We start from the raw sequence: 25611 nt of genomic DNA, 5'->3' as shown, positions 1-25611 counted from the left end.
AGTCACCTACCATCCACCACACAACTACATACTATATTACATACCAATGTTATGACCAAAACAATAACAGCAATAATGTGTGACCAGTATACATTAGTAGTATGTTTATTTACAATTGCATATTTGTATTGCACAAACATTTGTATTGCATTTGTATCTGGTTTAACAAGAGGTCGTGCACATCATAGATATGCATGTGTGACACCTTAGCCAGAGGGGGCTATTTACAAAGTGTCGTATTTACATAAGTGTCTATTCTTGCATCATGCTGTTAAGTGTTCATGAGAGAGATGGCCTGTGGGGGGAAAAAAACTGCCTGGTAGTTTTGGTGCACATTGCTCTGTAGCACTTGCCAGAGGTAGTAGTTCAAACAGACTGTGTCCTGTGGTTGTGAGGTGGGGGGGGGGGTGTCTGTGCTTATTCTGCCCATCCGTTTTCCAGGCTTTAGAGGTGTACAAGTCCTGCAGGGTGGGCAGGGGAGCGCCATTGTTTTTTTTTCTGCTGTCCTTACTGTTTGTTGCAGTCTGTTCCTATCCTGTGTTGTTGCTCCTCCAAACCAGACCGTGATGGACATGCACAGGACAGAGTCAATGACTGCGGTGTAGAACAGGCCCTACTAATCACCCCAAAATACCCCAAAGTATACAGCTCCTGTGGCAGATCAGATTTCCTGAATTGCCACAGAAAGAACATCCCCTGCTGGGCCTGTTTGAGGATGTTGTTGATGGTGGTCTCCCCCCTCAGGTCTTTAGAAATGGTAATTCCCAGAAACTTGAAGGTCTCCACAGTTGACACAGGGTTGTTGGATATTGTGAGGCGGAGCAGTGCTGAGGGGTGTCTCCTAAAGTCCACTGTCATCTCCAGTCTTGAGCATGTTCAGCTCCAAGTTGTTCTGACTGCACCTGAGCACCAGCCACTCATCCTCCTGCCAATATTCAGACACATCACCATCCTGGCTGAGTCCAATGACTGTCGTGACGTCTGCAGACTTCAGTAGCTTAAAAGCTGGGTCCTCGGTTGTGCAGTCATTGGTGTAGAGGGAGAAGGAAGAGCAGTGGTGCGAGGACACATCCCTGGTAGGAAATATAGTGAGCTGGGAGAGTTTGGAGGAAGGGATTTCCGGAATGATGGTGTTGAACGTCGAGCTAAAGTCCACAAACGGATCCTTGCATATGTTGCTGGGTAGTCAAGGTGTTGCAGGATGTAGTGCAGTCCCATGTTGACTGCATCATCCACTGACCTGTTTGCCTGGTAGGCAAACCGCAGCAGGCTCAGCAGGTGTCCTGCCATGCCAACACCAGCTGCTCCAAAGACTTCATGACCATTGACATCAGAGCGACAAGCCTGTAATCATTCAGTCCTGTGATGGAGGGTTTCCTGGGGATCGGTTCAATGGTGATGGAGTGATTGAAGCAGGAGGGAAATTCACACAGCTCCAGGGATCTGTTGAAGATCTGCAAGATTTGAGCCAGTTGGTCACCACAGGCTTTAAGACAGGATGGGGACACACCGTCTGGACCCGGTGCTTTCCTGGTCTTCTGTCTTTGGAAGAGCCAGCTCACATCCTCTACATGTATCTTGAGTGCAGCCTGAGTATCGGAAGGAAGAGTATGGGGGGTTGCCAGAGGTGTGATGGGGGCTATTGCTGTTGGGCTTGAGTAGGTGAGGGGTGCAAATTTGTCCCTCTCAAACCAACAATAGAAGACATTCAGGTCGTCAGCCAGGTCTTTGTTTGTCTAAGAATGGGAGGATGGTCTTCTGTATTTTGTGAGGTCTCACAGGCCTCTCCACACTGACGCAGGGTCACTGGCTCAAAACCGTTTTTTTTAGCTTTTCAGTGTAGCTTCTTTTCGCAACTCTGATGTCCTTTGTCAAGGAATTTCTGGCCTGCTTGTATAGGGCTCTATCCTCACTACTGTAGGCATCCTGCTTGTCCTACCAAAGCTGTCTTCGTTTGGCACCATGGTTCATTATTGTTGCATGAGCAGAAGGTCTTGGTAGGCACACACATCTTCACAAAAGCTGATGTAAGAGAAACTGAACACCAAACTGAACTCAACGTAGAGTTTCCCACACATAGACTTTACTTGGGCAGGCTGCCCAGGTATATTAACTGCTGCCAAAGTATATATTTGATGACCAATTTTAGCAATTTTTATTTTTTTATCCATATGAGAAAACAATGCCATCCACTATCGATTAACTAGTGGGTGATCTTCCCTTGCTCAACTCCTCTCGTAACTGTTCGTTCTGCTATCGCAAGAAGGGCAACTGACAATTTAGTACAAGGTCTGCAGAGAAACAGAGGGTCACATCATATTTTTTTTTCTAGTTGTGCACTCATTTTACTAAGATGCAGACACGGTGGATATTTTACAAGCACAGACCAGGTAAAGAAACTCCTTTTCTCCTTATTGGGTAATTGTTCTCTGACTTTGGTAGTAGCTTCGAATTCTATGAAAGAAAGCGGCAACACCGCGTTGGTAGCAACAAGACTCAAGAGTGGACTCAGCACATGTAACCCCCCCCCTTTCTCCCCAGTTGTATCCGGCCAAATACCCCACTCTTCTGAGCCATTCCGGTCGCTGCTCTACCCCCTCTGCCGATCCGGGGAGGGTGGCAGACTACCACGTCTCCTCCAATGCATGTGGAGTCGCCAGCCACTTCTTTTCACCTGACAGTGAGGAGTTTTGCCAGGGGGACGTAGCACATGGGAGGATCATACTAATACCCCCAGCCCCCCCCCCCCAACAGGTGCCCCGACTGACCAGAGGAGGCGCTAGTACAGCGACCAGGACACATACCCACATCCAGCTTCCCTCCCGCGGACACAGCCAATTGTGTCCGTAGGGACACCTGACCAAGCCGGAGGTAACATGGGGATTCGAACCGGAGATCCCCGTGTTGGGAGGCAACAGAACAGACTGCTACGTTACCTAAACGCTCTCAGCACACGTAACTTGACCATTGCACAACATGCAGCAAATTTGGCTAAATCTAACTTTGGCTGAAGTTAGACTACTACTTTTTCATGTATTTACTCAGCAGGCTAAGTGAATTTTATCTTTCTTTCAGCACTAAATATCGCTTGCATCTAGTTTCTGTATAGTTAATTTAATGCAAAAGTGTCTTGTTTTTCCGGTCAAAAATGACCTGAGAAACAGACTGAAATATGAGCACCTGGCTGCATGTCTGTGAATATCGATAAATGGACCAGCAGGTGTTCCAACAGGCGTTGGAGCTCTTAGAAAAACCTAGGAAGATTAAGTGCTCTGACAAATAGTGCCATCGTTGTACCTACTAAAGACTGTTTTTTTTTTTTTAACTTTGTCTTACTCTTCCCATGTGGGTAGATGGAGGGGAGGGTTGGAGCTGTGAAATACATTATGTGAAATTAATAGAAGAAGAGGAAGAAGAAGATTCAAGATTTAGTTTATTGTTATTTTCATTATGTACCTGCGCACATAACCCCCCCTCCCGAAATGCTGTTTCTCCCAGCCCACAGCAGTGCAACAGAAAAGATAAAAGTACACATCCAATAATTCCCTAAAAACAATACCAATAAAAACATAAAAACAGAGGGAACAAAACAGAATAGCACAAACAATTAACAAGTAAGTCCATTCAAGTGCAACACAGTCCATTAAACTGCCATTTCAGTTTAAATGTTGACAGCCGGTGTCTGTCATCAAGTGACCAGCACTGATGGGGGGGGGGAGTAACTACATTTTGTCATTGGTCATTGTAGAAGTTACAATGAAATTCATCCTCTGCAATTAACCCATCGTATTGTATAGGAGCAGTGGGCAGTTGCAGTGCCCGGGCGACAACTCCAGTTCTTCTTTCCATTGCCTTGCTCAGGGGCACAGACAGGAGTATTAACCCTAACATGCATGTCTTTTGATGACTGGAGGAAACCCGAGCACCCGGAGGAAACCCACGCAGACATGGGGAGAACATGCAAACTCCACACAGAAAGGACCTGGGATGGCCTGGGGTTCGAACCCAGGATCTTCTTGCTGTGAGGCAACAGCGCTAGCCACTGGGCCACCGTGCCGCTGAATATTCAATGAACCAAAAATATTGAGTTAAAGGTCACTTGTATTTGTTGTTTGTCACATGTAGTAGGCCATTTTTGTGCCGGCAAGTAATGCCAGCCTTTTCCACCGACTACCACCACAAGTATATTTCAGACCTGTGGGAAACACTGTAATGAGCAATGAGGTTACGAGCAGGCAGAAAAGTATCTCTGATGACAAAGTTGAAAGGTAGAAACCGGAGCATTTTACATGCTGGCCATGTCTGTTTTGATTCTACTCTTCCGGTAATGTATTCAGGACAATAGTCAATCCATGGAAGACCAACTCATAAACAAGTTTTACAGTTGCTCATTTAAATGATTGCTATCAGGAAGGAAAGTCACCCCCCCCAAAAATGGCATGGCTCCTAGTATTTTCTTTCTCTATGCCATAAAAAAGTTGGCAGAGGTGAGTCTGGAGAGGAGAAATTGTTGCTAATAAAAAGAGACGGCAGATCAATCTCCTTTAGGACCTTTACCAATGAAGTTTTTCCAATACAATGACAAAAACTGAAAGTCAGGTTCAGCCATATTTATTTATTTGGGTGGTGATTCTCAGGGATTTGTGCTTCACCACCACAAGTCTTCATAAATTAAGCGAAACAATGACCATCTGGATTGTAACTGTAAAAATCTTACCTAACTTGGGCCAAATTCTTCTAAGGCATCTTTTAATACACTTTTATTTCTGTGTCATGTTGCTCCATTTTCTCAATGTACAAACCCCAATTCCAATGAAGTTGGGACGTTGTGTAAAATGTAAATAAAAACAGAATACAATGATTTGCAAATCCTTTTCGACCTATATTCAGTTGAATACACTACAAAGACAAGATATTTAATGTTTAAACTGATAAACTTTATTGCTTTTTTTTTGTTGCAAATATTCACTCATTTTGAATTTGATGCCTGCAACACGTTCCAAAAAAGCTGGGACAGGGGCATGTTTACCACTGTGTTACATCACCTTTCCTTTTAACAACACTCAATAAGCGTTTGGGAACTGAGGAAACTACTTGTTGAAGCTTTGTAGGTGGAATTCTTTCCCATTCTTGCTTGATGTACGACTTCAGTTGCTCAACAGTCCAGGGTCTCCGTTGTTGTATTTTGCGCTTCATAATGCGCCACACATTTTCAATGGGAGACAGGTCTGGACTGCAGGCAGGCCAGTCTAGTACCCGCACTCTTTTACTACAAGGCCACGCTGTGTTAACCGTGCAGAATGTGGCTTGGCATTGTCTCGCTGAAATATGCAGGGATGTCCCTGAAAAAGACGTCGCTTGAATGGCAGCATATGTTGCTCCAAAACCTGTATGTACCTCTCAGCATTAATGGTGCCTTCACAGATGTGTAAGTTACCCATGATGCCATGGGCACTAACACCCCCCCATACCATCACAGATGCTGGCTTTTGAACTTTGCGCTGATAACAATCTGGATGGTCCTTTTCCTCTTTAGCCCGGAGGACATGACATCCATGATTTCCAAAAACAATCTGAAATGTGGATTCGTCAGACCACAGCACAGTTTTCCACTTTGCGTCAGTGCATCTCAGATGAGCTCGGGCCCAGAGAAGCCGGCGGCGTTTCTGGGTGTTGTTGATATATGGCTTTGGCTTTGTATGGTAGAGTTTTAACTTGCACTTGTAGATGTAGCAACGAATTGTGTTAACTGACGATGGTTTTCCGAAGTGTTCCTGAGCCCACGTGGTAATATCCTTTACAGAATGATGTCAGTTTTTAATGCAGTGCCGCCTGAGGGATCGAAGGTCACGGGCATTCAATGTTGGTTTTCGGCGTTGCCGCTTACGTGCAGAGATTTCTCCGGATTCTCTTGAATCTTTTGATATTATGGACTGTAGATGATGAAATCCCTAAATTCCTTGCAATTGTACGTTGCGAAACGTTGTTCTTAAACTGTTGGACTATTTGCTCACGCAGTTGTTCACAAAGTGGTGAACCTCGCCCCATCCTTGCTTGTGAACAACTGAGCCTCTCGGGGATTCTCCTTTTATACCCAATCATGACACTCACCTGTTTCCAATTAACCTGTTCACCTGTGGAATGTTCCAAACAGGTGTTTTTTGAGCATTCCTCAACTTTCCCAGTCTTTTGTTGCCCCTGTCCCAGCTTCTTTGGAACGTGTTGTAGGCATCAAATTCAAAATGAGTGAATATTTGCAAAAAAAACAATAAAGTTTATCAGTTTGTACATTAAATATCTTGTCTTTGTAGTGTATTCAACTGAATATAGGTCGAAAAGGATTTGCAAATCATTGTATTCTGTTTTTATCTACGTCTTACACAACATCCCAACTTCATTGGAATTGGGGTTCGTAATTCTATTTCTCTATGTTATTACTATTTCCTTTTAGGACCATAGTCAACTGAATACTATTGACATAATTTGATCATTATTACTGCTGAGTTTTGGAAAAGGTGTACAAAAAAGTTAAATCCAGTTACTAACATGTACAGTCAGACAAGGAGTCATTTCACCATAGATGCCTTACAGTAAGCACCCACCCCCACCCATAAAATGCCTGGAAGAGGGTTTCAAACATCTCTGTGGAAACCAGAGATCCTGTTAGGGAAGAACGTAAAATGTAGCGCAAGAATTGATGTTGGCAAGATAAACTAGGACTGAGTGGGGAAAGAGGAGTTGATCGATCGATCGAACAATCGATCAATCAATCAATCAAATAAAGAAAACAAACAAAGAAGGAACAACAAAAACTATTCAAAGATGGCACACTGTGGTGTCGTAGAAACAAAAAGCAGAAGGCAACAACTTGATGAAGCACATTAAAGTGACTATAACACTCTTGTTCCCTGAGTGGCAATCTGATTCAATCTCACTGACTGAATAAAACATGGAATGGTTTAGTTTTGCACTTCGGCAGCAAAATGGTTTATGTGCAATGGACAGCCATGTGTAAACCTGTTGTCATGACCATCAAACACTGTGATGCGTTCACTAATACCGTGCCGCTGAAATATTTGGGGCAGGCTGGGGACTGAGCGCTCGACCTGCCCCCTCCCTCAACTTCCTCCACAACTCCCTCTCCAAGCGCATCAGACACTGCTGCGGTCTGCCACATTCAGGTCATTGGTCAGGACTCACCTCTTCAGACTTCATCTGTGATTTATGTGATTTATGATGTTTGTTTTTCTTGCCCTTTTGTATCTGTCCAAGTGGGAGGGTACTGCTGGCATCGTGTGTGGCTGCCACTTCTCCCTCTCATAACCCCCCTTCCCATCCACCCCTGTATGTCTGTGGTATGTTTATCTGTCGTCTTGTTTCACCCCGTTTATTGTAAAGTGACTTTGAGTATTAGAAAAGCGCTATATAAGTTTAATTTATTATTATTAATACGCACATCTTCAAACAGATTGGGGGAGGTGTACTAGTTAGTGAAATTAGCTGGGGTCATGATGATTTGAAGTGAAAACCTTCACACACCCTTCTCTTCATGGCATATGAATGAGCATGATTGATTCGAATAAAACTCAATACTAAAAGTTGAAAATAGGGGAGTCTGGGTAGTGTAGTGGTCTATTCCATTGCCTACCAACACGGGGTTCACCAGTTTGAATCCGTGTTACCTCCGGCTTGGTCGGGCGTCCCTACAGACACAACTGGCCGTGTCTGCGGGTGGGAAACCAAAATGTGGGAATATGTCCTGGTCGCTGCACTAGCGCCTCCTCTGGTTGGTTGGGGTGCCTGTTCAGGGGGGAAGGGGAACTGGGGGGAATTGCGTGATCCTCCCATGCACTACGTCTCCTTGGCGAAACTCCTCACTGTCAGGTGAAAAGAAGCGGCTGGTGACTCCACATGTATCGGAGGAGGCATGTGGTAGTCTGCAGCCCTCCCTGGATCAGCAGAGGGGGTGGAGCAGCGACCAGGACAGCTTGGAAGAGTGAGGTAATTTTATTGACAGCTGATGATTGCTTATGGCATGAAACAGGCTTGTACTGTCTCATAAAGAATTTAATTGACACACACACACACACACACCACACATATGTATATATAGTGAAAAAAGAGCCAAAGCACCAAAATTAAAGCAATATGTAAAGTCATGCCCTTTAAATATAAGGCCAAATGCTGACAAAGTTTGCTTTAGGTTTTTTTTTTTTTAATGGTGAACAGAACTGTACCAAATAAAGAAAAGCACTGCAACTTTCCTAAGTGCTATAATATTGTGGTAGGTATCACTGTCATTACTATTACTGGCCATGTAGGACATTAAAAAAATATTTTGGGGGGCAACTTTTGCCCCCACTGTCTAAAAAATTGGGGCATTTACAACATTTTTGGAGCACTTTTAAAATACAGTAATTAGTACATAAAGTTGCTGTTTTTAGTGTGAAATGAGCCCAGATTAAATGCATACAGTAATCACCCCCCTGTGGCAACACGAGTAAATAAAAAGCATACTATTTCTGTTCCAAAGAGAAGTGTACAGTCATCTGTATGTGTACAGAATACCATCCATATGTGTGAGAGACAGCAGGAGACGGTTCTGAGTACTTAGGCTATTATGTATCTCTTAATAGCCTTCGTGCATGTATAATGCATTAGTTTATAGTTTATGGGTTTTTTTTTTAAACATCCTCCATAGAAACTGTTCAAGGTCTATTAAAAGTATTTGGGGGAATAAAAGCCAGTGTTACACAACTGTGAATGCAAACCCGGTGACCTTACAAACAACAACATTAACAGAATTGAATTCAAGTAACATAATGCAAATTGCTACAGTCTTAGCCAAATGCTAACTGCGCCAGACCAAAGACATTTAAAAGTCTCTAGCATTAGCGTTAATGTTACTTACCATAAGCTAATCGACGATGATTGCTTTTTTGGTGATGCTGAGCGTAATACTTTTTTTTATCTGTTCGCATCCTTTAATGAAGTTGTGATTTAGCTTTTAGCTGTCCAACGCTATGTTTGGGTGGATGAGCCCTGCATGATTTGTAGAAGAGAGTTGTCTTATTCACCTCTTCAACACCAAGCCACCCTGTTTTCCATTGTTCAGTTGTAGAAGCGACAACTTTGATTGCCGTGTTATTTGCTGGGGGTGGCGTTGGTGACGGCCTAGGATTTGGGTTGCTTTCTTTGGTAACAGTTGGAGCCAACTTCACTGCAGGTGCAGGACTGCCAGGCCTCTGCCAGGTATCGTAATGGCAGTGTAGTGTGAACAACAGTGCTGTTTGTGTGAGTGTATGTTAGAGACGGAAATGGAAATTAAATGAATCGAATGAAAATAAAATGATGGCTTACTGTAGGATTGGGATACTGACCTAAACTGGTAAATATAAAATTATTTTTTTCGAAATCTCGAGGGCAATTTTTGCTTCTCGACCACGATTTTAGGGGCATTCTGAGATTTCTTGGGACATTTTTGCCCTTCGCCCCTGTTATTTTCCGATGCTTATAGTAGTAGTAGTAGTAGTAGCAGCAGTAGTAATAGTATAGTAGTAGTAGCAGTAGTAATAGTAGTAGTAGTAGCAGTAGCAGTAATGGTATTAGTAGTAGGTAGCAGCAGCAGCAGCAGTAGTAGTAGTAGTAGCAGTAGTAGCAGTAGTAACAGTAGTAGCAGTAGCGGTAGTAGTAGAAGGTAGCAGTAGTAGTAGTAGTAGTAGTAGTAGCAGCAGCAGTAGTAGTACATAATAGTAGCAGTAGCAGTAGCAGTAGCAGTAGTAGTAGTTATACTGGTAATAGGAGCATAACTAGTAGCCATGGTAGTTGAAACATATTAAGAGATTGTTGTTAGTACACCATATGCAGAAACTCCAAAGTCATTTGTAGTAGGTTTTTTGGTGCATTTGGGGAAAAAAAGTAAGGTGAAAGACTCACAGGAAATAAGGTTTGCAGTACAAGGCATATTTTAGTCAATGTCACAACTGCAGGTAAGCAGAGGAGCTCTTATGACACCATAGGTGGCTTGTTTGCCTTGGGACTACCAGTCTAATTAACACCATGTCAGTGTGCGACAGACACCGCAGAACCCCTTCAGCCTCAACTTGTTACACACACCGCTTCTGAAATAGCTCTTTCTTCCCAGCTTCTGATAATGAACAAACTGCAGGGAGACATTTCACATGATTACTCCATTTAACGTAACCGTCAGAAGAGGGTGGAAACGATACTCAATTCAAATCTGAACAGCTTTGATTTGCAATTTTAATTTTATAGCATTTTACAGTGAACTGCCTTGCAAGTCCACAGACCCTCTTAGCCTAGCGTAGTTTATTTAAGCTACTTTATTAACCCTAATAATGACCGATACTAAAACGAATACTGACTAATAACGAATATGAACCTCTTTAAAACATACCTAATAAACATTCTGATAAGTTTTTTATGTCTTTTTGTCTTTTACATAGAAAAAGGTTGAAAAGCGGAGGGGGCGGCAAAAGAGGTGAGACAGGAGAGAAAGTACAGGTGATATCAGATGTGAGGCCAGTGCAGAGTGCAGAGAAGCATGATTTAATCAGTCACTGGTGTCTGGGCGCTAGATCGGCCCTGGACCCAAGACCCTTTGAACCTGACTAAGTGGATGCAGATCTGAACATTAAATTCAATTTATTCCACTTGTTTCCTGTCCACAACAACAACAAAATAATCAAGAAAAAACCTGGCTGCTCATTTTCCTTTAAAATCCTTATGTAAGGCCCCATCATCCGCTTTAAATCCCAGAGATCCTCTGATGATGGCTCACCACAAAAAAAAAAAAAAAGCTAACAATCCACCCCTTCATCCATCCATTTATCTATCCAAATTGAACCAAAGAAGTAAGCGGGGCTCTTCCACCAGGGAGCTTACATAACTGAAGAATGTGCCTGAAGAGCTCAGACTGGCAAAATCAGTTTGAGCCTTTTAATCATTGCTTTAAAACAAGCAAAAACAAAAAACGTTTACAGGCTTGCTAGTATTTGATAATACGTTGTCCTCAACATTGTCTTTATGTGGTGCTTGGACACTATTACATCCTTGTTTCTCTTCTTTTAAGAGCTCTGTAACTTTGATGAAAATCAGTATACTGTAGAATAGTATGCTCTCATTGTAACTAAATTAATATTATCATTATTATTATTATTATTATCATTATTATTACCATCACCTGTCTATCTATTGCAGATATACGAGGAGCCAAGAGTATGTAGGGTTTTCCATCAACCACTCCCAACATCAGCTGATATGATAAATTAGTGCACCTTCAACCAAAGGACACACTAATCAATGAATCACCCGATGTAGTGATTGGTTTATACTAAATTTATTAAAACAAATAGTAAATTAAATTGATCAATGCTAAATACTGAATCACCTGGTGTAACGGATGTGCTCAATTTGAAGTGCAAGCTAAATGTATGGACACACACACACACACACACACACACACACACACACACACACACACACACACACACACATTAGGCAAGATGCATCGCCCCCTGACTCCTCACCTGATGGACACAGACGTTGCACTTGTCACAGAAGACCATCTCGTTGCCGTCTTCTCCCTCCGGCGAGCGGCAGACATCACACACCACGTCCTCGTCGTATTCGATGCCGAGGCCCTCCTCCGTCTCAATGGCCTGCTGCATCTTCTCCTCACACACACTCTCCAGCTCCACCAAGACACGTTCCATAGTCAGCTCATCCAGCTCAGGTAAAGCTAGTAGGAAGGACGGATGGTGAGAGGCAGCAGGAGCAAAAAGAAAATGAAAGGGGAGCAGAGAGAAAGAAAAAAACGGTAAGAGAATTTATTAACAAAGAAGAAAGCCACTTTATTTCGTCATTGTACAGGTTACAGTGAATGTGTTCCTTGCATGTAACCCATCCTCTTGTATAGGAGCAGTAGGCAGCTGCAGCGCACGGGGACCAACTCCACTGCCTTGCTCAGGGGCACAGACAGGAGTATTAACCCTAACGTGCATGTCTTTTGATGGTGGGAGGAAACCAGCGAACCAAGAGGAAATCCATGCAGACACAGGGAGAACAAGCAAACTCCACACAGAAAGGACCTGGGACAGCCTGGGGTTTGAACCCAGGACCTTCTTGCTGTGAGGCAACAGTGCTAACCACTGGGCCACTGCGCTGCCGAAATATTCAACAAACCAAAATATTGTGATAAAGCTCACACAAATTTGTTATTCGTCACATGTAGTAGACCATTTTTGTGCCCGCAAGTAATGCCAGCCTTTTCCGCCGACTACCACCATAAGTATATTTCAGACCTGTGGGAAACACTGTAATGAGCAGTGAGGTTACGAGCAGGCATAAAAGTATCTCTGATGAAAGAGTTGAAAGGTAGAAACCTGAGCATTTTACATGCTGGTCATGTCAGAGAGGAAAGTCCCCACTCCCAAAAAAATGGCATAGCTCATAGTATTTTCTTTCTCTATGCCATAAAAAAGTTGGCAGAGTTGAGTTTGAAGAGGAGAAATTGTAGCCTATAAACTGATACGGCAGATCAATCTCCTTGAAGACCTTTACCAATGAAGTTTTTCCAATACAATGAAAAAAACTGAAAGTCAGGTTCAGCCATGTTTATTTCCTTGCGTGGTGGATGTCAGGGATTTGTGCTTCATCACCACTGTGCCACAAATCTTCATAAATTAAAGAGAAACAACGATCATCTGGATTGTAAATTTAAACATCTTACCTAACTTGGGCCAAATTCTTCTAAGGCATCTTTTAATACACTTTTATTTCTATGAAATTTTCATCATGTTGCTCCATTTTCTTATTGTAATTGGGGAGAACACGCAAACTCTACACAGAAAGGCTATGCAGTGGTTCTTGGCGGTTTTCTGTATCTTCTGCTTGCACATTCAAACCCCCTTAAAACACAATTTATGATGATACTGTAAGGTGATACAGTTCTGCTACAGACTTTATATTAGCTGATGCTGAGATACTCCTCCGTCCAAATCCTGATGAGTGCTTTAATCTCAGCAGTTGTCTTCGATATATCTGTTGCTTCCATTACTTGTTCAGAAGTCAACTCAAGAGCTTGCTGTTGTCATTTGTTATGGAATCTATGAGTTACTCAAAGATGGCAGTTGATCTGTGATGCTAGGATGAATACTGTGTTTAACCAGTCTGTGATGTTCACCTTAAAGAGCAGGGTAACCAAATTGACAGATTTGCTTCAAAATACTTTATAAATGTGGGAGATGTATTGCTGTTGAAATGTTAAAATGTGGTGAACCATGTATAGAACTGATTTGCGGAGTTAGACTGTTTTTGGGTATTTTTCCCGTTTTCCTTTCTTGATTTTTTGGCCGGCTTCCTTGGTGACGTCGCTGTCCTCCTTTCGGTGCCACGCCCCCAGAGTCTGAGACCAGTGGACGCTGCAGATTTTTTACACGTTTTTGAAGCTTTGTTTTATATACTTCGCAAAATTTTTAATCATACAGAATTGGCTGGGAGGTTACTGATGTGTTTTCCTGGGGTATGGGTATCCCAAAACACAGATTTGAGCTCAGTTACCCGCCACTTTAACTAGTTTCACCTCATAGGACTGAGAAATTTGTATTTGGTGGGACATCTGGATGTGGTACTAAATTTTAGTACCTGTTGAGTACTCAATGGTCCATGGTCTGGTGCCAAGGATCTCCAAAATGAAGCTACTACTACTACTACTACTACTACTACTACTACTACTACTAATTTTGGCTGCTCCCATTAGGGGTCACTACAGTGGATCATCTGTTTTCATTTCTTCCTGATCTCCAAAATGAAGCCAGTAAGGAAATTGATATAACTGATAGCCATGATGGCAAAAAAAAAAAAGACAAAAAAAGACAAAAACCAGACCCACGTTATTAAACAGATTTACTCCCTGCCCCCTTTACCCCTCCCCAATTGTACTTAGCCAATTACACCACTCTTCCGAGCCCTCTCGGTCACTGCTCCACCCCCTCTGCCGATCCGGGGAGGGCTGCAGACTATCACATGCCTCCTCCAACACATGTGGAGTCGCCAGCCGCTTCTTTTCACCTGACAGTGAGGGGTTTCTCCGGGGGACATAGCACGTGGGTGGATCACGCTATTCCCCCCAGTTCCCCCTCCCCCCCGAATAGGCACCCCAACCAACCAGAGGAGGTGCTAATGCAGCGACCAGGACATGGCCAATTGTGTCGCTAGAGACGCCTGACCAAGCCGGAGGTAATACGGGGATTCAAACCGCCGATCCTTGTGTTGGTAGGCAACAGGATAGACCGCCATGTTACCCAGACGCCCGACAGATTTACTTTTTAATTGCCCTACTAGGATGTCAATCAAACAAGAATGCTATGTCAGACTTTGCTTTCCAAATTACAGTATGTTATTGTCAGTCATCCATCCATCCATTATCCAAGCCACTTATCCTGCTCAGGCTCGCGGGTATGCTGGAGCCCATCCCAGCAGTCATTGGGCGGCAGGTGGGGAGACACCCTGGACAGGCAACCAGACCATCATGACAGATTAAAATAACAGTTGGCATTAAGGACCACCATAAAGGACCTCCCTCAGCAACTCAAATGCTGCTCAAATGGGGTTTAAATCACAATGCCTGAAAAGCAACACATGTTGCAATAAAGACATCAGGCTGACTTGCAGTCCTGGAGGATTTGGTCATGCAATATTTTGTGGAATAAAATGTGAGGATTCAGCAGACAGCAGGAGTAAAAAATAAAAAAAATAAAAAAACAAACAAAAAAAACAATTGAGCATCCCGTTTCTTTATCCATCACATATGTCCCTTGCTACCCAGCCTCCCCTGCTTTTAAATATGAATCTTTTTGATATTTCGAGAATATGTGATCAGCCTTGACTGGCTACGATTTCCACAAAGCTGTGACACCTGGCTGTTAGTGCTCCTAGCCGAGGGAAGCACACGTATGGTTTTTATCAGGTTTTTATCGGGACTTGTGTTTAGACTGAGACATTACCTTTATTCTCAAGGCCCCAACCACGCACCTCTTCAAATCATCACTTCAAAAGTACAATTGCATCTCTCTGTTTAAAAGGGCAGTGAGACAGTTTTCAGTCCGACCTCTGCACACTCCAAATTTGGAAAAATGTGACTAAGTGGGGTAAAACGTGTGAGGAATGATGATGATGATGATGTGCGTGTGTGTGTAGGCATTGCTGCAATAGATCTACACACCTTAAGAGTTTATCAGTAGTGCACTAGCTTGTTTAGCCTTTGCTAAAGAGAGGGACACAGTTTCTCATCATAACAAATTTACCACTTAGAGGTTAGGTGCAGTACTCCACTTCTACACAATCTCAACCAAGATCTATTTGCCCCCGCCGCCATACATGCCCTCAACGACACGCCCCTCCCTCCCTCTTTGATTCCTGTTCCAAGCGCAGCACGATGTTATGTCAGATATGTCTTTGTTGCATTGTGTATGACTCACTGCATTAGACTTTGCTGGGCTGTATGTGCTGCCAGTTTGTACTGACAGTAGAAAATAGTTTTCTCTAGGAGGACAATAATCTATGTTCAAGTGAGAATTAGCTCCCTAAACTTCAGTTTTAACAGTTGAAATTTATATATGGCTAGATAACTATTGATTATATTCTTGATTACTTGATTATATTAACCATTAAACAATAAGCCAATATTACTATGTTAAATAAGACTTAAGTGTAGACATCGGTCTTACTCAGGTAAGACTGTGTTGGCTCTGTTTACCACGTCTGTGGATTTAGAGCTAGTGTTGAGGGCAACAGGAATGAGGGAAGTTGAGTTAGACATTAACCAGCTGTGACATTTACATCATGTACTGAACAATGGGAGGCAACAAGGATCATGTGTTTAAACATGCCTTTGTGTGTGTGTGTGTGTGTGTGTGTGCGCGCGCGCGCGCGCGCGTGCGCGCGTGCGCGTAGGTATTATGTTGCTAAAAGTGTTTTTGTTTCTGGGTGCATGTTTGAACACTTTGCACATCGGGATTAAAGAATGGTCTGCATATGCAGTGCACTCTGCATGTATTTGCAAGTGGCACATGCACATGCGTCCAAATACACATGTCGCTGCGTGCACGGTTCTCTCTCTTGTACAGCACCTGTGAGTGAGGGTGCACGTGAGTACAGAGGCTGTTTGTATGAGCTTGCCTATCAAGTTTCAGCTACGGTGTTGTTTGCCTGAAAAAGAAAGACATGCCCTGAGCCTGGGAGAGGGAGACAGTAGGAACCTGTATACTGTGACAGTTCTCCCTAATTTGACCTTCATCCACGTTTGACGTGTAGACTTTTCTAATCTTTTAACAAAGTTTAAAATTAAAGCGAAAACTTCTTAGCCTAACCTCAAAATCTCAAAACCCACTCCTTTTGAAAGTGAACACCAGCCAATCTGCTTACATTGTATATCCATTAGCTGAACCAGATTACACAAGTATGTCCTACAGTCACTCAAACACACCCAAAATGGATGACCATTAACTGATTATCCTCAACCACCCTTTGACATGAAACCCAATGTTGATACTTAACACAAACTATTTCCTTTCCAGTCACTCAGTTCTTACAAAATCAGTGCCTGACCTCACAAATGCTATTCTGGATAAATGGGCAAAAATTCCCACAGACACACTCCAAAATCTTGTGGAAAGCCTTCCCAGAAGAGTGGAAGCTGTTATATGTAGATGCAAAGGGGGTACCAACTACATATTAATGCCTATGGATTTAGAATGGGATGTCATAAAAGCTCCTGTATGTTTAATGGCCAGTTGACCCAATACCTTTGTCCATATGGCATATGTATGAATGAGAGGGTGGACAGTGGAATGGTGAGGATGCAAGTAGTAGAGGTGATGAAGGTGTATAAGTTTAAATACTTGGGGTCAACTGCTCAAAGTAACGGGGAGTGCAGAAGAGAGGTGAAGAAGAGAGTGCAGGCAAGGTTTTTGACAGAAGGGTACCAGCAAGAGTTAAAGGGAAGGTTTACAAGATGGCTGTGAGACCAGCTATGTTATATGGTTTGAAGACAGTGGCACTGACGAAAAGACAGGAGGCAGAGCTGGAGGTGGCAGAGTTGAAGATGCTAAGATTTTCATTGGGAATGACAAAGAAGGACAGGATTAGGAATGAACAGCTCAGATTGGACGGTTTGGAGACAAAGCAAGACAGGCAAGATTGAGATTGTTTGGACATATGTGGAGGAGAGATGCTGGGTATATTGGGAGAAAGATACTGAATATGGAGCTGCCAGGGAAGAGGAAAAGAGGAGGTTTATGGATGTGGTGAAGGAGGACATGCAGGTGGCTGGTGTGACAGAGGAAGATGCAGAGGACAGGAAGAAATGGAAACAGATGATCCGCTGTGGCGACCCCTAATGGGAGCAGCCAAAAGTAGTAGTAGTAGTAGTAGAAGATCATGTGGCTGCCTGATCTGAGTCAACCGTAGATGTGAGTCGCCCATGTGCACATTCGACTCAGATCAGGCAGCAACACAGAGCAGTGTTGGTCGAGTGAGCTAGAGAGTGACTGAAGAGAGGGAGTGGTGGTAGTGAGAACAAATGTTTTTTGAAGGTTTTGAATCACCGCAACCCCGAGGTTCTTCATCACACAGTCATAACTGCACAATAGAAATGTTAGGCTAATAGGTCCAATAGTTTGCGACATTAGCCACAGAGAGACAGACAGATAAACACACACGCACACGACCAAACGCATAATCCCCTTCAGGCTATCCACCTGACAGGGATTAATATGCTAACCCTAACCCCAAGCTACATTATTCAGCTGTATGTAGTGTTGTTATTTGTATTTTCATTCTAATTTATTTATACAATGTAGCCTATTAAAACACTAGGGAGTAGGTTTTCACATTCATGTACTGCCCGCCTGGGACAATTTCAAAATTCTGTCAAAATATGATAATTTTGACAGTGTTTGAGAGACACACAGAACACTGCTCACTCAGTGAGGTTAATCAAGTCGAATCGTGTGTTTTATATACTTTTCGATTAATCTGAAATATTTAATTCCTTAAAAAATTAATGCAATTAATGCAGCTGCGTTTTGTTTGCTAAGAAGTGTCGGCAGTGTGAGGCTGTTTCACAGGCCTATCGGGGGATTCGGCTGTACGCTCTATCCCCTGCTTGTCGGCGCATGGAGAGCTTTCTTTTTCCCCTACTCGACACAATACGATTTGAGCTGCATGCACCGCTGGGTTCGGCGCACATCTGACTTGGTGAAGATGTGGCGGACAGAGCAAAGTAGGTGGAGTTTTCAAAACTTTTAGCTGCGCCTGCACTTTGCTCACTGCAGCAAAACGCCATCGTGTTGCGGAGCAGCCCATTGGAAATAATGGGTTTCAGAGCACCGCAGCGCCATTGTGTGTGTCTCTCGTGGCTCAACTCTGACTTATGTGGAAGAACACATGGTGTCTACTATAATAATATTACATCAAAATTCTCTAACGTTAAATATGGTGTACCTCAGGGTTCATTCCTTGGCTGTCTACTTTTCTCTCTTTATATTTCACCTCTTGGCCAAATTATACGCAGTCATGGAATAAATTTCCATTGCTATGCTAATGATATTCTGCTGTGTGTGCCTATAAGGGCTGATGATCATACTCAAATATCTAATTTAGAGGCCTGCTTGGCTGCTGTGAAAAATTGGATGTCACTATATTTCCTACTTTTAAATTCGGATAAAACTGAGATGCTGGTCATCGGCCCTGTTAGACACAGACACCAATTTGATCAAGTAACACTAACAATAGACAAGTATGGCAGCCAAAAATCTTGGTGTTATGTTTGATCCAGCCTTTTCTTTGATAAGCACATTAAAGAAATCCCCAAGACTGCCTTTTATCAGCGTCCGGGTACCAGAGTGATCCTGCGTGATCCTCCCGCGCACTACGTCCCCCTGGTGAAACTCCTCACTATTAGGTAAAAAGAAGTGGCTGGTTACTCCACATGTATTGGAGGAGGCATGTAGTAGCCTGCACCCCCCCCCCCGGATTGGCAGAGGGGGTGGAGCAGCGACCAGGACGGCTCAGAAGAGTGGGGTAATTGGCCAAGTACAACTGGGGAGAAAAAAAAGGGGAAAATCCACAAAAAAAAGACTGCTTTTTTTCACTTACGTAACAGCTAAATCTCTGTCTTTCCTGTCCATGGCTGATGCAGAGACTCTAATACATACATTTGTTTCATCCAGACTTGATTACTGTAATGTTCTGTTCTCAGGTCTGCCACATGCTAGTACTAAAAATCTTCAGATGGTTCAGAATGCTGTTGCTAGAATCCTAACTAAATCTAAGAAATTTGACCATATTAACACCAATTCTTGCCTCCCTTCATTGGCCGCCTATCCATGTTAGATCAAAATACAAGGTGCTTCTGCTGACTTATAAAATCCTAAATGGGCTTGCCCCATCTTACCTGTCTGATCTCCTTAAATCATATATTCCATCTCGAGCTCTTTGCTCTCAAAATACAGGGCTCCCGTGTGTACCCAAAATTAAAAAGAAGTCAGCTGGTGGCAGGGCCTTTTCCTATCGGGCCCTGTTCTTGTGGAATAACCTGCCTGCTGTTGTCAGACAATCAGAGTCTGTTGAGTCCTTTAAATCCAAATTCAAAACTCATCTTTTTGCCTTGGCCTACAATTAGTTGCCTTTAAGTTGAGTGCTTCACAACCTGTACTGCATAGGGGGTTGGTTTCTGTCTCAATGAATATACCAAGCACTGTTCTGCCGATGAGATTGTAGAGTATTGATTATTGACTATTGCAAACTGTTCTCTCAAGTCTTTTCTCTCTCTCTCTGAATGATGTCTTCTCCTTTCTCTTCTTGTGTGTGTGTGATTGGTGTGATGTGAGTCTCCCCTGTGTGCATGTGCACTCTGTCCTCCTCCCAGGTCTCTATGGTGATGATGGTTGCCACCTGAACACCGCTTGGTATCCTCCTCATCACATTTTCTTTTTATATATCTTATAAATCCATATAGTTTTGTTATCCTGTTTCAATGTTACATCCTTCTCTCACTCAGACATGTGACTAAAGTTTTTTGGGGTTTTTTTTGGTCTTCATGGTGATGGTGGTTGCATGGCTTGAGTCCTGAGCCGTTCCGGTGGCGTCTGGACACTGCTTGGCATCCTCCTCATCATATTCTTCATATATCTTATTATTCCATTATAATTCTGTTATCCTCTTTCAGTGTTGTATTGTGTAAATTGTGTAAACGCAACATCCATTGCACACCTGTCCGTCTTGGGAGAGAGATCCCTCCTCTGTTGCTCTCCCTGAGGTTTCTCCCTATTTCTTTCTCCCTGTTAAAGAGGCTTTTTTAGGGAGTTGTTTCTTATCCAATGTGAGGGTTTAAGGATAGGATGTTGTGTTGTTATAAAGCCGACTGAGGCAAATTTGTAATTTGTGATAATGGGCTATACAAATAAAATCGACAACTTGATTCTACATTAATTCCTTGATTTTACACTTAAATATCCATTGTTACAAGCTTCAGTCTTAAGAAGAAAAAACTATTAATCGTGATTAAACACAGCAAATTGTGCGATTAATAAGTTAATTTTCTTTAATCGATCGACAGCCCTAAATAATAAAAAGTACCTTTGCACAGAATGCAAACTGAAGAATAAACTACCAAAGTGTGCAAACGGTCCTTCTATACAGAATTCACAGTCGTGAGTTTGTTCAGTCGTATTAGTGTGTGTGTAATGTGTGCACATGCGCATGCATGTGTGTGTGTTTTTTTTTTTGGCAGAGGTCCAGGGCTTCCAGTGGGAAGATCATTGTGTTTATATAGAGAGAGCAGTGAGGTGTCCCCCCTGACCCCTGTTCTGCCCCCTTTGCCCTGCTACAGACTGCACTGCGCCCTCTCTCTGGCATCCAAGGGTCATTGGCCGGCCCGCAGGAACAATGAATGCGTTTTCTTTGCAGCTACAGCCGTCAGCAATGTATGGTACAGTGTGGAAGATATAGACCAAGAAAAAACTGGACAGAACACTTTGGTATGTTACACAATAATTGTAATTACAGTCCGTGTGTGCACAGTCAAGTCGAAGAGCAAGACTGACACGGTTAGAATGTGTAGTTTGTCATAACAGGCATTTTTCACAAGGCATATGTTGTCAGAGCAACACCGGTGACATCAACTCAACACCGATACCGGCAGTTGGCTACTACAAAATGAAAGAACATTTCATTGCTCTTGAATTAACCACCTGAAAAGGGTTAAATGAATAAAGGAAAACCACAATGCGCCCAATGTACTAATTTCGAAACAGTGTAAGATTTGGTGTACATCTCCAGCCATAAGTCACGGTTTGCTGAAGTGAAATTACAGCATAACCTCAGGCTACTTACAGTCTCTCGTGAGCTGTAGTGTTGCCACGCTTTCATGACTTTTTATTAATTGATCACACGTGCAATGATGGCAATGCACTTATAGAGTAAAACAAGAGAGGATAAAAGCCTCCTCTAGTGGCAAAATGCTGTAATACCAGTGAGCAACAGTAATATAGGTAAGCAACAAAATTAGGGGGAAAAAGGTACCACTGTTCCGAGTTGAAAAGGGACAGTTCTACTAAGAACAGCTGAGGTTTGTCAAGACAGAAATAGGACCGTACAGCACAATCTGTACAGGAGATTGAATTGTAATAGAATAAATTAGCATGGATACAGTATTTACTAGGAGCTCAAGAAAGTAATTCATGTTCTATTAAAATCTATCCTGAAGATTTACATTACAAAAAAAATGGCATCTTGATATTTTCTTTTGCTTGCATACCTAAAAAAAAAAAATTTAAAAAAAAGCTAATCTACGAATATTAAAATCATGAGTGCTTTTGTAGCGGCTTATTTTAATGGTTGGCGTCTACTAGGTCTTTCCTAGGGAAAACAGAACAACACAACCCCTTCTACACCCTCACCATTATCGTGACTGCAGTGACAATGGCAATCAGGATGTCTTACCCATCTGCCTGAACTCGTGGTTGACCAGCTCCAGCCAGGCCACGTCAAAGTCATCCAGGTCGTAGCGACTGTAGGGCTGGCCAGGGTGGGGCTGGGGGTCCCCCAACACACTCCCCTCGCATTCCTCTCCTCCTCTCCCCTCACCTCCCGGCCTAGCCTGGGACAACCGGTAGGAAGAGCCGCCAACCAACCCAGGGAGCCGCCTAGGAGAAACACAAAGCGAAGCACACACATTCTTTCTTCAGCCTTTGTGTCTTGGAAAGCCAATTCTCATCTTACAGCGACATATATTGACACTGTTGACAAAGTGTTGATATATTACACAGAAGGTACCTGTCAGCACCTGTACAAGATGCATGTGATAATGGACGGTAGTGGTTACCTGAGACGCAGCAGGTTAATCAATACCTTGCCGCAACCCTAACCTTACGACCAAACTACCAAACCTGTATGCAAGTAATACTGAGAAATCAGACATCTCAGTCTATGGAGCTCCTGCCACATATACACACACTGAAGGGTAGCTTCAACATTAATATGGTATACAGCACAATTTGAAATTTTTTAGAAATTGTGTCATGTACATGAAGGTTTCTTCTATTAACCATTAAAAGATTGATTTACAGCTTTTTGTGAAGTTAAGCTTGTTCCTTTTCAGCCACAGGCTTGATTTACTCACAGATAATGAAACATAGGAGCTGCTCACATAAACAACAATAGTCTGTTATAATAGATAATTATCAGTCACGCAGGGTGTCCACTAGAGTCGCTGGGACTATGAACCCACTTGAGGACAACTTTAGGTAAGATGTAGAGGGAAGGTACTAACAGATTTTCCAGCGAGTCTGATATCCAACCAAACAAACAACCATATGATTTGAAGTCTGTCTCTTGTCTCTCTAAGCCCCAGCCTACCATGGTGTATAGGTTACTCAGATACAAGCGACAATCCTACCAAGACAGTGGTTTTGGGGCAGATATCACAACTAAAACTGGGTATTAAATTGTACATTTCCCTTAATTTAAAATTTAAATAGGAGATAAAGCATGGTGGTCTCCCGACAGACTGGAAAGTAGACCGGGAGTGGATGAGCAGTACTGCACCAATCATCGCGGTGTTTCTCCAGGCCTGTATGGCGGGGTATATAAAGGCCCCAGTACAGCCGGGGTTTTGTGATTTTTCTCAGTAAATGACTTCAAAAGGGTTGTCCAAGTCCGAAACTTTATGCAACATTTCCATATGCAGCCACGCAACTAAAACGCCAATGCCGACTTTATAGCACAGGATAAGCAGTTCGGATGATGGATGTATTTACTAGGCACACTGATTTGCCTTGATTGGCTTATGTGAATATTGCTCTTCTAAACCAAAGCGGACATCCGAAATTGAACAAAATGTGTTAAATACTTCAAATATACAGGCATTCAACAGAAAACTATAATAGCAATGTACAATCCAAAATATATAATCATTGGGGTGTCTGGGTAGCGTCGCACCGGTCACTCTGTTGCCTACCAACACAGGGATCGCTGGTTCAAATCCCCATGTTACCTCCGGCTTGGTTGGGTGTCCCCACAGACACAATTGGCCGTGTCTGTGGGTGGGAAGCCGGATGTGGGTATGTGTCCTGGTCACTGCACTAGCGCCTCCTCTGGTTGGTCGAGGCGCCCATTCAGGGGAGAGGGGGAACTGGGGGGGGGGGGGATAGCGTGATCCTCCCACGTGCTACGTCCCCCTGGCGAAACTCCTCACTGTCAGGTGAAAAGAAGCGGCCGGCGACTCCACATGTATCAGAGGAGGCATGTGGTAGTCTGCAGCCCTCCCTGGATCGGCAAAGGGGGGGTGGAGCAGCGATCGGGATGGCTCAGAAGAGAGGGGGTAATTGGCTGGATACAGTTGGGGGGAAAATCCCCCCCCCCCAAAAAAAACAAAAACATAATCAAGCCTAGCCGTTGTTTATTATTTGCTTGCGGTTAGCATATTAAATACTGACTCCTCAAATGTACAACAATGCAATCACAGTTACTGCTATGAAATAATCCCCACTTCGGTATCAGGGACATGACTCAGGGTGGCCACCCCACAGCTGGCAGTGACCGACATAAAAACCATCTGAACCGATGGTAAATTGAGTTCTTGTAGGCCGCTGTGACAGTCAGGTCCTCCAGGCAGTGGCTGGACTCCACAGAGACCCAGGGCCTTTCCTTGTCTCTCTGTCACCGGCTAGAGGAAATGGGGTCATGAACTCTGCTTGACCCACTGGGAACTAATAAAGAACTGCACACGCATAGACTGACATGCAATGGCGAGCACACACAAACATGCACGCACAAAAAACAAACACGTGTACAGACGGATCCACAACTACACACACGGGAGACCAAGAAGAGGCTCGCACATATGTAGAAGAACACAGAGACCCAAACAAACATCGCTGTACACACACATACAGAGACACACACACACCACAGTTCCACATTTTGAATAGCGCTCACATGGTAAAATACACACAAAACGCACACACCTCATCAATTATTCACATATTTGCTTCCTCGAAACCTGACCTTTTCACAAGAGAGTGAACAACATCAGTGATAAGAACTGCAAACCACAGAACAGCCTGTCTCTGTTTATTTACCAGCTCTCCTCAGCAGCCTGTCGTTGTGCTAACCGGTCGTTATCATCAAGCTCAAATAAGTTTGGGTTATCGCCGTCACCCTGCACCACCATCATCATCATCGCCGATATCACACCTGTTCCCATGGGTGTCATCGTCCCATTTTATTGTCATGACTAAGACTACAACCTTCCCCATAAAGGTCTATGTAATGACTACTATGACTGTTATCATAGTTCTCACCACATCAAAAATCAGTGTACTGCTACTTGATCACTGATGACATTTATCAGTATCCTGTGAGGAGGTTTTTTTTTTTTGGATTTCCCCATTTTATTCCCCTATTTGCTTGGCCAATGACCCCACTCTTCTGAGCAGCCCCGGTCACTGCTCCACCCCCTCTGCCCATCCAGAGAGGGCTGCAGACTACCACATGCCTCCTCTGATACAGTCGCCAGCCACTTCTTTTCACCTGACAGTGAGGAGTTTCACCAGGGGGACGTAGCATGTGGGAGGATCACACTATCCTCCCCCTTCCCCCTTCCCCACTGAACAGGTGCCCTGACCGACCAGAGGAGGCACTAGTGCAGAGACCAGGACACATACCCACATCCGGCATCCCAACTGCAAACATGGCCAATTGTGTCTGTGGAGATGCCCGACCATGCCGGAGGTAACACGGGGATTCGAACCGGCGATCCCCGTGTTGGTAGTCAATTGAATAGACCGCTACGCCACCCGGACGCCCAACCTGTGAGGAGCTTTGTGCGCTGAAAAGACAAATTTGACACGTGCTCTTTCAACCTGACAAAATCCGATGCATTCAATCCCATGCACACCTTGCTGAACAAGGGCAGCTGAGAAGAGGTCAATGTACCATCCTATATTGTCCCAAACATTTTGGTTTGATTTCATCACCACAGAACAGAAAACATGGTCGAGCTTGGGTTGTCTATGTTGTTACATC

The 25611-nt window shown here is 43.5% G+C and overlaps 1 protein-coding gene across 1 annotated transcript in view; it reads right to left on the bottom strand.

Annotated features, from left to right (window-relative positions):
- The window catches only part of jade2 (jade family PHD finger 2), a 139590-nt gene extending 114791 nt beyond the window's left edge, over nt 1-24799 (bottom strand). The window contains exons 1-3 of the mRNA XM_056284300.1: nt 24666-24799; nt 22027-22229; nt 11550-11761 (exon numbers count right to left, since the gene is read on the bottom strand). Coding sequence (XP_056140275.1) covers nt 11550-11761; nt 22027-22229; nt 24666-24799 — 549 coding nt within the window. The remainder of the gene's footprint in view (nt 1-11549; nt 11762-22026; nt 22230-24665) is intronic.
- Nucleotides 24800-25611: the final 812 nt, after the last annotated feature.

This window comes from Lampris incognitus, chromosome 8 (assembly GCF_029633865.1).
Source record: "Lampris incognitus isolate fLamInc1 chromosome 8, fLamInc1.hap2, whole genome shotgun sequence".
Taxonomy (NCBI): Eukaryota; Metazoa; Chordata; class Actinopteri; order Lampriformes; family Lampridae; genus Lampris; species Lampris incognitus.
This window is presented reverse-complemented; position numbering and strand designations above follow the sequence as displayed.